The sequence below is a fragment of the Zerene cesonia genome, chromosome 13 (assembly GCF_012273895.1).
Source record: "Zerene cesonia ecotype Mississippi chromosome 13, Zerene_cesonia_1.1, whole genome shotgun sequence".
NCBI lineage: Eukaryota > Metazoa > Arthropoda > Insecta > Lepidoptera > Pieridae > Zerene > Zerene cesonia.
Genome location: NC_052114.1, coordinates 4491337 through 4505242, shown reverse-complemented (window position 1 = coordinate 4505242; position 13906 = coordinate 4491337). Strand labels below are relative to the sequence as shown.

Sequence of the window (13906 nt, the reverse complement as noted above, 5' to 3'; positions counted from 1 at the left end):
TAAATATTTATTTTAATTTTTTTAAATGAATAGTGTTATCATGGGGTTGGCTAGTGATCAGGGTTCAGGTTTCAATGATACGACAATAGCTCAGGTTCCCGATTCCCGTCTCTTGTCCTTACCGATCTTTATTCCCGATCTTCCTTTTTTTTTAAAATTCGAATGCTAAACAGTAGTAACCAACACTTCACGCATACAATTTCCCTCGTCCCCAATCACAATATAAAATTATCGTTCCAGCCATCGAGCAACTTGTCCGGGCCGAAGCCGTTTGGCTCGTCCATAGGCTCGGCGTACTCGCCGTCGCTTTCACCGCGCTCAGCGCCGATGTCGCCCGCGCGCCCGGTGGCCGTGCCCGCGCCCGCCCCCGCGCCCATGCCCGCACCCTCCGCGCCCCTCACGGCTCCCTTCGCACCGAGTAAGAGAGTCACTTTTGCTGTTTAATTCTTGATACAGTTCTATATCGTCTTCGTATAACAGTTTTATACAACTCAAAAGAAAAGGACCCTTTCTGTATTTGGTTAAATTTGAAATTTTAACAAGAGTGTAAAAACAACTTATTACTTAATACAAATTAATGAATATACATCCGCAAACCTAATAGGCTCTCATTTTCTTTTGAAGTTTTTAAATAATAATTACATCGTAAAATAACCTTTGTAACAGACTTAAGTAAGAAAGTAGTCAGTATATACGATATTAATGTCTGTACCAGAAAAAAGATATTATTTTTATTTGTTTTGCGCTGCTCTATTTTAAATACAGTATGTTTTTTTATGTACAGAGCAAGTTACATGCAATAATGTGTACGTTATACGTATGCACGATATCTATCAATTACAATGAATGAATGAAATATCCAAAGAATAGTAGATAAGAATAGTTTATCGATAATATACAATTACGTAACTGAGAAGATAGATGACCTATTTGAAGACAATTAATTAACGAATGTAGTCGGCTTCTGTATAATATTATTATAATGATTATACTAGTTGACCCGGCAAACGCTGTTCTGCCTTACTCTTATTATTTGAAGGTATGATGTCTGAGCGAACAACAAATTAATAAAGGTATAATGGTAATATTTCCATATTCTGAGTCTAGTTCGTAAAATATAATGGTACAGGCTTAATACATATATCTTTTGCAATTCTTGTAGCAATTGTTTATTTGGTAAAAATCTTATTATTTTTTTTTATCTTGATATATATATAGACGTATTTTAAGAAATAACTTTCTTGAAGACCACATTGCCTTTTTTCAAATAGTTTTAAAAATTGTTCCACGTTTCAAAGTTGTATTACCTTTTTTAAGTACTTTAGTTTAAGCATTTTCTTGTGTTTTGCGGCAATTTCATTTCATGATTATACTAAGATAAACAAAGTACTTATAAGGAAAGTATTCTAAAATTATATTTAAATCTAACTACAAATATTAGGTGTAATAAATTTGGTTTGTTTTTGACAGAGGCACCTGTTTCAATGTATAAAGGTAATAATATAAATAGAAAGCATAAATAACCGCAACACAGTTTTATAAAGCAACATGTTGTAAATACAGTAAATGCGTTCTTCGCGGAACTCCAATGCCAGGCACAGCACTCAAATTAATTTGACTTTTTACCATAATTTAAGAGTATTGATTCCTAGTCAAGTGGATTTAATAACCGTCACGCTTTAGTAAGAATTATTTTCTATTTTTAAGCTTTTTTGTATTTAAGAGAATGTAGAATTTTACAAATTAACTAATGTTTATTTTTATTATTTTTTCCCTCCCTCCATTCTTAACATTTGCTATCGATAACACGCTAACAGCCAAGAATGTAAAAAGCATTGTGTGGCCCCCACCGAATCCTCCAGAAGACGAAACACCTTTGACAAACTTTTCAGAAAATGTTTCTAGTAAACATTTAGGAGAAACGACCTTCGTTTCCTCTGAAAGTATGTCAAAGAAAGCTACTGCTGAATCTAAAGTAGCCAAAGAGCAACTTTCATCAGGTGACCAATTTATATCAACATCACAAGAAACAGCATTTTCTTCTTCCGTTTCATTTTCATCTGCTTCAACGTCTGCTGCTACCACAGCGTCTTCATTTTCTAAATCATCAGTACAAAGTGAACAGTCTCAAATGATGCAAGAAATATCCAATTGCACCGTCCAATCATTTTCTGAACAAGCAACATCTGAAGAACAAAGCTATGTGCTTTACCAATCACAAGGCGCTGTCCCAGTATCGTTCACCCCAACCATTGGTGGCATTTCACGCATGGACCAGAAATTAATGCATAATGTTACGGATTTTGAATTAAACCAAAATGATATTTTAAAACCATCGTCATCTGCCATGACCACAGAAATATTGCAACCGAAAGGAGGTATTGTCGAGGAAGGGAAAAGAAACAAATTTGATGCACAATCAATTCAATTTTCTAATACTCAAAACACAAGAAATCATTTAGGCACAAACTTTACTGAAACAAACAATACTTTAATTAATTCTAAAGAAAACAAAACCAAACAAGAATCGCACCTGTTCTTTGATGGAAAAGAAGGTAATGATGCAATTGCAAAACAGTCTACAGAATGTTCTACTAATAACTCAAACAGCACAAAGTCAATTAATAATAGTTCACTTTTACAAACATCCCATGAGGAAATGTTGTACCCACCACTTAAAACAACCCAACAATGCAAATTTAGTGACCACAATCCATGCTTAAATGAAATCCTACATTTTGAAACTAATTCTCATAACTCAACATCAAAAATATCAGAGAAAAAAAGTAATTTTTCTATATCCCACGAACCACTGTCTTTCAAATCATCGGGTGTAAATATTCCTTGTCCAACCTTGTCACCCATGGTGAATGCATTGACAACTATTCCAGATAAACCATTTAAATCTCTAAAAAATAGCTCAGTTAATGATAACAATTCAAAAGATACTACAATATTACCACCAATTAATGCACCCCCTTATTCATCAAATTATGAAAATAAAGATATTGTAAATAGTTCCACACAGGCGGTTAGTCAGTCCGATATTCAACGCCCTGACACCAAAACGAATTTGAATACGTGTATTAATTCCAAGAAACACTTATCTAATAATCTCCAATCATCATCACAAGTGTCTGCATTTCGACCTGTAGGCAAATATACACACCCACAATCTTCAAATTTTGTTTCTCAAATTAGCGACACAAGTATGAATTCAAAGCAATTATTAACAAATTTAGAGAATTCTGCCATTACCACATGCGTAAATACTCAAGGAATATCTTCAGTAAATTGCACCCAAAGCTACTATGAACAATTAAATAAAAATGAAATGTTTTCATCGACTACCCAATTTGGAACAGATTTCCACAATTTTTGCTCTAATAGAAATGATACTAATACATACAATTCCGTCCATCAACGTTCAACGTTTCAACAACCTGAATCATCAGAACCTACTCACGTTTCGAATAGTTATCAAAAATCATTTATGCCAGTAGTAAATCCTGCAAAAAAATTGTCGACCACTTGTCATGATGTATCACCTCCTTTAGAGGCTCCTTCTCCATTGCATCCTAAGTTACCAGAAACAAAAGTTTCTATCCAAGACACGAAAAATTTAAAATTAAATACAAGTCATATTTCTACGGCTTCTCATCCTGTTTCAGATGACAATATTTCACGAGGATCACCACCTCGAAGTCGTCCTTCTACTCCAAGCCTTATAAATAAACCTGCGCCAATAATACCACATTATCAAATGAATTTAGCTACTGTGGAACATTATGCGCCGGAAAGTCATGTTTATCAGCCCTCTGGTGGGGAAGGTAGCCGTACACCAACTCCTAAGCCAAGGCCTCGAACACCTTCCCAGGGTCCAACATTCAAAGCTCAGGCTCCTCGTATAAAAGACAATGCCCCTCAATCTTACTCAAACCAAAATCAGCCTTTTTCACACCAACTACCCTCAACATTTCAACAAGAGCTAAATTTAACTCAAACTAATATGTGTAGTAATGAAGTAAAAAATCCATTAGTAAAAGAAGAACAGCGCTCAAATGTTGAACGCCAATCTGAAAATTACAAAGAAGGAAATATGTCCATAAAAAAAGATAGCATGATGAATCAGAATTATGGACAGAGACAGATGGAAACACAGAATGTTGCTGAGTATGGTAACACGACGGTGCAAACAACCAGAAAAACATTTGAAGAATATGAACAAATACAGTCAGCTAAAATGATAGAAATTAAAAAAGGTGCTTCATTGTCTTCTGATTCATATCAACCTGTCGAAGCTTTAGTTCGCCCATCTGCTATTAACTCTAAAAAACCTTCTTCTGCCATGAGTTTTACTCCTACTACACAAAGTTTTTCTTCTAATCTTACTAATGAAAATGTGGATACCACTAGACAAACTCATAAAGCAGCGTTTGAAATGAGTCCTTCTATTTCTGGTGCTAACCGTGATCCGGTGTGTGATCCTACCCCGTCAACAGGTTCCAGTGTAGGGGCTGCCGCTCGTGGCAAAACATTTGGCGTGTCATCGGCTCCTAAACGAGGGAGGGGAGTTTTGAACAAAGCTGTACTACCTGGCTCTCGCGTTCCTCTTTGCGCTTCTTGCAACGGGAACATTAGGTGAATAGTTGTAAAATGCGTGCGTTTGAATTGTGTGTTGCATGTCTACGTAAATATAGGGATAGTTTTAACTCGTGAATGTGGTCTTTTACTGTATTTTACGCGTGTACTCTAAATGTTTTTTCTTTTCTTAACCAGTTTTTAAGCTTTTTAACGAGTGTTGTTTACATAGACGTTTTATTTTCTAACAGCTAACGAAACACAAAATATCACCAATACACATAAAATGGAATTTAAAAGTCCAGCTGAAGAACGACTCATAAGAAAAATGGCAAAAATGGCTTTGAACGGATACGAAATTGGTATACAGAGAAAAATCAAACCCGCAGACCATATACAATCTATGGCCGATAGAATACAAGATACGATAGTAACAAACCACCCCTTAAATACAGAAAATACTTCATCTGGTGAAAACAGTCGAGACAATACACTTAAAAGACCAAGAGCCAAAGTAACAGACAGAGTCTTTAAACAAGCAGAAATAAATATACCTTTATTAAATGCATCGAAAGTAAACAGTTCCAATGGTGAAGCTCCTCTTCCACCGCCTTTACCAACGACTCCAATTCCAGTTTTTAATAGTCGCAATACAATGAACAATTCGATGTCAACCGAAGATTCTATTATACTTCAAATAACAAAAGATTTAACTCCTGGAGAAAAAGTTCAAAATGGAAACATGTATTCAAGTTGTGAAGATTCTAAAAAAGATAAAGTAGACAATATTTATACAAATAATTTACATCAAAAGCCCACCTTCAATAAATCGTCATTTTTACATGATTCTCCTTATGAAACAAACAAAAGTGATGCAAAAATCGAGTCAAACTTTTCAAACACTATGAGCAAAAGGAAAATATTTGAAAGAAGTGATGCCATTAACGATTCAAGCTTCTCAACAGATAACAGTTATTTACAACACAAACTTGATGATACAAATATTAAAATATCAGACAAAAATAATATAAACAACAAAACAGGGAACAAAATGAACAATAAGATCGTTTCTATAGAAAATGGCAAAGAAAATTTTTCAGAAGGTACAGATGAGTCTCAAAATCTGCCTAATCTATATGATAATACACTTTATACTTATAAAAATACTAAAATTGAAAATAATAAATCGAATGGACAGAGCTTAAACAGTGATGAATATTTGAATCAAATTAATACCAACAAAGATAATACAGAGGAGACCGTTGTAAGACGACGAGAGAAGAAAAATATTAAAAAAGATGACGGTAGAAGGGACTCACATATCATCGCCAGGCCATTAAGCACCATGACCTCACTTGATGTTGCTGATGGACATTACATATGTCATGTATGTGATAAAGCTATAACCAGGTAACCACATGTTCACTACCATTATAATCTACATTTTATATTTATTTAAAATTAATAATTTGGCATGGCCTTGATAGCATGATTTATTTATTTACTGTGACAAAATAACTGCACGATTTTATAAATAAAGTCAATCGAATATGTACACATTTTTTCGATACGGATACTGTTTAAAACTAACAATATGTATTATTTTGTGTCAGGGGTCCATTCATAACGGCTTTGGGCCGTATTTGGTGTCCGGAGCACTTCATCTGCGTCAATGCTACGTGCCGTCGCCCCTTGCAAGATATCGGTTTCGTTGAAGAGAATGGTCAATTGTATTGCGAATTCTGTTTCGAACAATATATTGCACCATCGTGTAATAAGTGCCACGCAAAAATCAAGGGGGTAGGTAATTGAAATACAGATTACATAATGAATAATATGGGTAAACAATATATTATATAAACGACTGCGCAGAGCACATTACCCTAATATTGTTGTTGATATTCCCAGGATTGTCTTAATGCTATCGGAAAACACTTCCATCCCGAGTGTTTCAGCTGCGTTTATTGCGGCAAACTTTTTGGAAACAATCCATTCTTTTTAGAAGACGGTCTACCATATTGTGAAGCAGGCAAGTCAATTGGATTATGAGAAACGATTGAGTTTCAATAATTTCTATTCACTTTACCCATGTTACTATATTCATAAATTTATGCATATTTTAGACTGGAACGAGTTATTCACGACTAAATGTTTCGCATGCGGTTTCCCCGTGGAGGCGGGCGACAGGTGGGTCGAGGCGCTCAACAATAACTACCACAGTCAGTGCTTCAACTGCACGGTGCGTATGATGAGAGCCCTACTAAAACAATACATGTAATTCAATAATTGGCCCACCGAACTAAACCGTTATATGTCAAACCAAATTGAAATATTAATAAATAATGTTGCTATTACTCAAACATAAAATAGTCAAAACAATGTTTAAAGTGAAATGATCGATACCCGTTGTGAAAAATATCTCCCTTCTATATTCCGCGATGTTCCTAATAGAATTTTTGTGTAATAAGTAACTTACACTATTCACTCATTTATTAAAAAATCGAACGTTTTTTATATTACGGTAAACATTCTCTTTATTCATTATATATCTTCTAAATCATTTTTACACACAGCTCGTCATACGCTGCCATTCAGTGTTATGTTCCCAACTAATGTGTGAAGTTATACCCTCGTGAGAATTAACACAAGTTTGTTATATAAAATATATAAAACATCAACGAACCTTCTTTAAAATTCAGAAGGATTTTTTGTGATTTAGTAGTTGTAGAGTAGTTTTAGTGATATTGCCTGAGATTGCTATGTATGATGTATCGTAAGTTTTGAGTGTTTTATTGGGAGAACAAAATGTTTTGGCTATTATATGTAGAATTGTTGTTATTTGTACAGTGTTTTTATGTTTAAAATTTATACACTTTATAGTTTATTGTATTGTACATGTCTATTTTATTTTATATAAGCATAGATAAACATGAAGGTTATTAATTGAATGTGTATTTTTATTTTTTTGTTAAAGGTCTGCAAAAAGAATCTCGAAGGACAGAGTTTCTTCGCCAAGGGAGGACGACCTTTCTGTAAGATTCACGCCCGCTAAAAGTCCACCAAAAATTATTTATAACTCTGATACTGTTTATTCGACTATTACTTTTCGCCCAGTCTCTCTTTCTCCTCCTAAGCCATCTCTAAATACTAGTCCACCACAAAGGACCAGGAAATTGGAAACACCCCTCCACTTTGATGGAGGGCTGTTTTCCGATATTAGAAGTACGGATGGAAAACTATTGAGTAAAGTAACTGTAGACCATGTCCACAGCACTACAAAACACGATGTGACAGATTCGCCTAATTTGTCTGAAAGCTTTGGACCTGAAGGCAATAAAGCCATTATTGACGATATTATCAAAACTGAAACGATTGTTAATGAGGATGTGATAAAAGTTAAATTTACTCCTATTCCTCCTGAAATTGATTCAATTTCAAGACTATCGCCTTTCTTTAAAAACGGATCTCTGACTCCAATAAATTTTATAAAAAATGATTATGATGACCTTACAAGTTACCAAATTGTCAATACATTGTGCAAAGAAATGCATCTACTGCATCCAATTGATGGGAAAATTATTGAAAACGAATCAAATCAGAATGAGCTAAAGTTAATTCAGCGGGAACATAGTCCATTAGGTAACACAGAAATACCAATAAAACTGACAAACATAGACTGTTACTTAGAAGAAACTCTAAATAGATTATCTGAAACTAAGGATAATACTTGTATGGAAAATTTGGATGTAGAAAGAGAGACAGTAATTAAAGATGCCCATAAAAGACTTGGTCAAGATAAAATCCTAGAAGAGAGAAATATTAAAGATACGACGGGTAAGAATGAAGATCAAACTGAAGATGTATGGAGGTCATCTTGTACAACTTATTCTGCTTCTGCTGAAGATATGTTTGAAATAAAGTCAAAATTGAACAGTGTCGAGAAAAAAAATTCGGGAGTCATAAGCGCTATATATAACCTGCCAATGCATTATCATGCAGCAATCTTATGTTTATTTTTAATTGTATATAATCTTGTTTACCAATATATTAAACAAAATTGCCACGGCAATAAAAATAACGCTACAATTTAGATGAAATTATCATCTAATCAAATTATTTGTAGGTATTGTATACTAGTCAAAAAGTTTTGGTTATAAAAATATGTTTTCCGGAAATCATTTCTGATTTGAATTATTATTATTTAAATAACTGTAAATAATCGTATCATAATACTAAATATGCTTTGATAATTTGCATACGATGTTTTAAATAATACAATTAACAATTGGGTGCTTTCATTTTGTTGAATTTTGCGCGCAATATTGTGATAAATCGTTTCCTCTAATTTTACTTAAGGCTTTGTACACAGCTTCCGGAATGTTTTTAATAAACTAACATTAACAGATTTATATAGCGGAAAAATATTTTTAAAATTATTGCCATGTTATTGAAGTAGAGTACCAAATGGTGCACCGATATCAAATATAAATCCTATTATATGTCAAGATTGACTATTATTTACAAAATTTGGAAATCAGAAATACATTTAAAGTTATGTTGTGTATTTTCATTTTCTTCTCATCTTTTTTGTATTCATCTTGTATGTTAATGATAAATGACTTTAATAACTGTGTTGTTTATTTTACAACAAGTATACTCTATTTATTTAAATTGATAATATTGCCGTTAGAATTAGTGCATAAGAACAATTTTATAATAATGTGAGCTTAAATAAAGTATTTTATCATAATACATTTAGTTTTATTTCCTTATTATATAGTATTATAACTGTACCATTCAACAAATCTACCTGAAGTGAAGTTCTATTCTAATTATACGAAAGGCTTGGGGAGGAGATCCAATGGGAAGTAAGTCATATTACATAATTTTTTTTTAATTCACATCTTGAACCAAGTCAGGAGTATAATGAGTTAGTATAGGCTAGTGCCTGTGGCTTCCCTCAGGAGTAAGTTTTTTCTCTCCTAACCTTTATTGGGATTAGTCAGTTGCAGTGTGTTCTGTTATTTTTTTAATTTATAGTGATTTTTTTGAATGACTGACGTAATGGTTTTTCTATACATTGTAAACTTTTGTTATGATAGAGTGGATATAGAGGCTAGTAGGTAGTAGTAGGTACTACTGGTAAGTGACCACCACTACACCTCAACATTCACAGAGGCCTTGTCTTCCTTTGATTTGTATCCAATTGAAATAGATTCAGCTGGGCAGAGATAATGCAGGAGGTATCGTATTTAGAACTTGTGAATTGAGTATGTATTACTATATACCTGAAGGATTTGGTTAGTAATTATTAGAATTTGCTGACCAAATTACAGTTCCTGCTTCATTTACATTAACTGACTATTTGTTGAACTTGGTTATAGCTCATACTGCTAAACTATTTTTTTAAAAGCATGAAAACAGTTCAAGATATTTTTTAATGTGATGAATCTTAATGTTGGCCAGAAAGAAGACAATTTGACAGGTTAGAAGTAGGTAGGTTACCCTATGGATCAAAAGCACTATTTGTTCTTATTTTAGAATTGTGGCATAACGCAAAGAATTTTCATGTGAAAATTAAAAAACACAAGTTTCATATGTTATGTAAATAGAAAACCATCCATCAAGTGACCAGAATCATTGCCTACAATTATATACATTCATGTATTAGGCAACAGAATCTATATTTGTGACGTGATTTCAAAATATAGATGTAGATGCCAACAAACAAAGTATGGCAAACAAATATATAATATAAATATACCTTATGGCTGAATCTGTATGTAATATCAAAAATATAATTTATACATTTTAATATACTACAAGCTACTTGCCCGGGCTCTGACAGGGCTGATAGAAGAAAGAAGAGAATGGAATTTTTATCTATTTTCAATGTATAGTCGAGAGGTATATGTGAATAATATTATGCTTTTTTTAAACTTAATAAATATATTTCTTCAATATGTACATTCCTACTTGACATATAATTATATATTTACAAATATTAGCATGATTTTTCTATACTTTTGATGGATTTTCATGTTGTGGTTCTAATTCAAGAGGATGTGGTAGATCAGTGTCTCCAAACAAAAATGTTAAAACTCTGAAACAAATAGTAATAACAAATTGTTAATGCTTCTTTTATTTTGATTGATTTGAAGAAGATAATGGTAGTAATATGTTTGGTTTGGATGCAGTGTAGTAGAGTACAAATTCAACAAAAAAATGTGCAGAGCCAAATGCCCATATTACCTCCCTCCTATACAAAAAGATCCAAAGATTTTTTTGTATAGATAGTTCAACGAATTATATTGGTAGCAATTGATATATGATCTCTCATGTTCACTCTTCGAAGTGATTTGTGAAACTTTAAAAACTTAAATATGGCATACACAACAATTAGCACCTTTTCCATTCCACTCCCAGTCCAATAAAACTAAATGTTAGAAATCCATGCCAAATTACTGTAAATCTTGATTCTGGCTCTCTTTTATGACCAAAATTTTTGTATGTTCTTCGATCAATACGTAATATTTCTCTGAACAGTCGCAACATAATTGCATCACATAAAAATGAAATTCGTAGGTCCTCAGAGCGCCAAATTCTCGATTTTTCTGCTTTAATTTGTAAATCAGATGAGATTTAAATTAGGAATTATGAATATCTCTAATATTGATACGATTTTACCAATTTAGCCAATTACCAAGTGTCAATGTCAAATGTGAAGAGTAGTGAGGAGAGTTGCCACCTTGTTTTTCTAATAAGGGCAACTGGGCTCTCTAAAACGGGTTAGAAGGGCAAAAAATTAAAAAAAATGTAATCATGAATAATGTAGTCGCGAGTACCACCCTGAACACTAGAAAGCGCAAGTTGCATTGCTAAATTATATCTTGCCCAGATTAACTTGTTTTGGGGCAAGAGCTTAAAAGCGGATTGAATCACCAGAAAGGGATAAATTCTGCCCGAAATTGCTAAAAGCTAGCTGTAGTAAGTACTCACTACTCAGTAAATGTCATAAGTGGCCTCCTTTTTTTGGAGTCAGTTGAAAATATTTGCAAATGTGAATAACTGATTAAAATTTCAGATAAGGTATTTATAAATAACAAGATTAACGTTTTTGAAAAAAAAATATAATGAATAAGTTATTCATTAGTTTTTGTCTCTTTGAAGGCATTTCTTCATCGTTAGATTCGACAAACCTTTCTGAGAACTTTGCATTTTCTGAGAACATTTCCTATAGTAATGTATATTTTTTTTTACACCATCAGAAAGTAGATATTTCAACGAATAAAAAGCCGCCAAACTTTTTGAAAAAAGCTGATATTTTGACGTCAGAATTTTCGATTGAAAATTAGGGTGCATTTTTGATATAAAGTTAAAATAAGACGAAAAAATAAATATTTTTAATCAAATAAATTACAGTGTATTTGGGACATAATAAGGTAAGTTTTCACCAAATTTCGTAGAAAAAAAAAATGTTTGAAAAAGATATAAATAAAAAACCAAGTTTTTTGAATTTTTCACCTAAATTTTGAGGTTATGTGAAAAAATTGCAAATACAAAAGTTGTAGATCTTTTTATTACCTACAACTTTGCCGTTCAACTTTTTTCCATAAGACTTGTAGTTTTGCCGGAAATCCTTAACTATTTTTTTTAACCTTAAACCCCCCAACCCCCCCCCACCCACTTCCCGAACTCGGATCGTCTGTAATTTATTTTTCCTTTCATTTTGATCATATTTCCCACCTTTTCTAATGGGTTTCATCCTACTGTATTTTTTTTTCATTTTTTACCATTTTTAAAGGCTTCGGCCCTGGTCTAAAAATATAAAATAGTACGTATATTTCTGTTATTCTACACATTTTTGTATTTCTGTCTCATACCTGTCGTTTTTCCGTTGCATCAGGTTTGAAATCACGATTCTGTTCACAGTTTCACTTCAAAAAGCCAAAATTTACGTTAATTACTTTCAGATTTTCAGATTTTCAGTAATTAGGCAATTTAATTTTTAGGTATCAAGAAACAAAATTCCTCACCATTCACCCAATAATTTGTAACCATAAACCATGGATAACATAATACTATACTAGTTTTTACCAAAAATTATTTTATCAAAATATTACATGATTGGTATGCATAAAACTTTACAACCAAGATTTTTATTGCCCATGATCACTCATCATTTTGAAAATTAATCAAACAATGATGGCATTCATACTTCTTTATTAAAATAAAACATGTGAAACATCAATCTTACAAAAGGCGGTTCTTGCCACAGTACTTAGTCTAGTATTCCATCATATCAACTAATATTATAACACAAATGTAGGATACTATTATATTATAATCACTTATTATGTACAAAATAACCATACATTTGTATTCTGGTTAAAGCTTAACACTAGAAAAAATATTTACAAAATATTTGTTTTGCTTTGAAGCTTTAAAAACAATCAAATCAGTTTTCTTTTGGATAAAAGAAAGTCAAAATACATCTAAATAGGTAAATCATACCTACTAAAAATTATCATATGATTATTATAGAAATATATGGTGAAATTAAATGCACATAATACACTATTGATTTTTTTTTATATATGTAGTGCAAAGCAGTATGAAAAACAGTTATGGCTAATCTTCAAATTTGATAGAATGTACACCCATATCAATGACACCACCACGGTATGACCCTCTTTTCTTCTTAGTCTTTTCATGTTTAAAAGACTTTCCTCGTGTGTGTTTCAAATCTATATTTGCACGCTCACCCCACGATCCACGTGCTCCGCTCTGAAACAATAAAATATTATAAGAGAAATATTCAAGTTGGATTTTCATATCATGTTATTTTAATAACTCGGGAATTACTGGTCTGATTTGTTATGGAATTTCATTTAATTATTGGTCAATTTATTTCAGTGTTAAGTAGTATCTTGATGGAGGAAGACTAAAAGGCTATACATCCATGGGAGACAGCTAGTAATTAATAATTATGCATCACTATAATGAAACATTATAAACTTTTAAACTTATTTTTCTAAAAATGATCAATATATAATCCACAATAAAAAAATGTTTATGTTCAAATATACCGGTAATATCGTAATAATATTCTAAAAATTATCTTATTGTTTTAAATTTAATATACTATATATAATATAAAAAAATATCATGCTTACCTAATCGAAAACAATCTTTTTGTTTTGTTTGTTTTCGCCACCATCAAAGCTTTTTCTGTCATTAAAGTTCTTGTTAAATCCTCCTCTGTCACCACCACCCCATGAGTGCCTATCTCCACGACCGCCCCTTCCACCCCTATCGCCCCCTC

At 32.5% G+C, this 13906-nt stretch overlaps 2 protein-coding genes and 1 long non-coding RNA gene across 8 annotated transcripts in view; 1 reads left to right on the top strand and 2 right to left on the bottom strand.

Moving 5' to 3' along the window:
• The first annotated feature begins 147 nt into the window (after window positions 1–147).
• On the top strand, window positions 148–8521 carry LOC119831028 (PDZ and LIM domain protein Zasp-like). 5 transcript variants are annotated; one of them, XM_038354250.1, is made up of 8 exons: window positions 148–418; window positions 1471–1494; window positions 1818–2000; window positions 4503–4641; window positions 6195–6381; window positions 6490–6610; window positions 6705–6820; window positions 7556–8521. In XM_038354250.1, exons 1-8 carry the CDS (start codon window positions 163–165, stop codon window positions 7631–7633), a joined length of 1104 nt encoding a protein of 367 aa, XP_038210178.1. In that variant the 5' UTR covers window positions 148–162; the 3' UTR covers window positions 7634–8521. The 5 variants fall into 5 exon arrangements, with proteins under 5 accessions (XP_038210178.1, XP_038210174.1, XP_038210175.1 ...); XM_038354246.1 differs by having other exon boundaries at window positions 3672–4641; XM_038354247.1 differs by lacking the exon at window positions 1471–1494 and having other exon boundaries at window positions 3672–4641.
• Window positions 8522–10510: 1989 nt separating this feature from the next.
• Window positions 10511–11321, bottom strand: LOC119831030. The gene is made up of 2 exons (XR_005287874.1): window positions 10988–11321; window positions 10511–10684 (listed from the first exon to the last, which is right to left on the bottom strand). It is a non-coding gene; the product is annotated as an uncharacterized LOC119831030 (long non-coding RNA).
• A 1466-nt stretch (window positions 11322–12787) lies between these two features.
• The window catches only part of LOC119831090 (nucleolar protein dao-5), a 6817-nt gene continuing 5698 nt past the window's right edge, over window positions 12788–13906 (bottom strand). Inside the window, exons 7-8 of one of the 2 annotated variants that reach the window (XM_038354337.1) lie at window positions 13758–13906; window positions 13228–13368 (exon numbers count right to left, since the gene is read on the bottom strand). The exon at window positions 13758–13906 is cut by the window's right edge and continues 5 nt beyond it. In XM_038354337.1, the coding sequence (XP_038210265.1) occupies window positions 13758–13906 (149 nt within the window). In that variant the 3' untranslated portion in view covers window positions 13228–13368. Of the gene's footprint in view, window positions 13369–13757 lie in introns of both variants that reach the window. The other variant, XM_038354336.1, reaches the window with a different exon arrangement.

What these genes read in the sequence shown, in the direction of transcription:
- LOC119831028 (XM_038354246.1), top strand. Translation starts at nt 163, where the DNA reads ATGCTAAACAGTAGTAACCAACACTTCACGCATACAATTTCCCTCGTC. An exon ending in TCTTGCAACGGGAACATTAG is followed by an intron (nt 4,642 to 6,194) that starts GTGAATAGTTGT and finishes ATTTTGTGTCAG; the next exon opens with GGGTCCATTCATAACGGCTT. An exon ending in GCCACGCAAAAATCAAGGGG is followed by an intron (nt 6,382 to 6,489) that starts GTAGGTAATTGA and finishes TGATATTCCCAG; the next exon opens with GATTGTCTTAATGCTATCGG.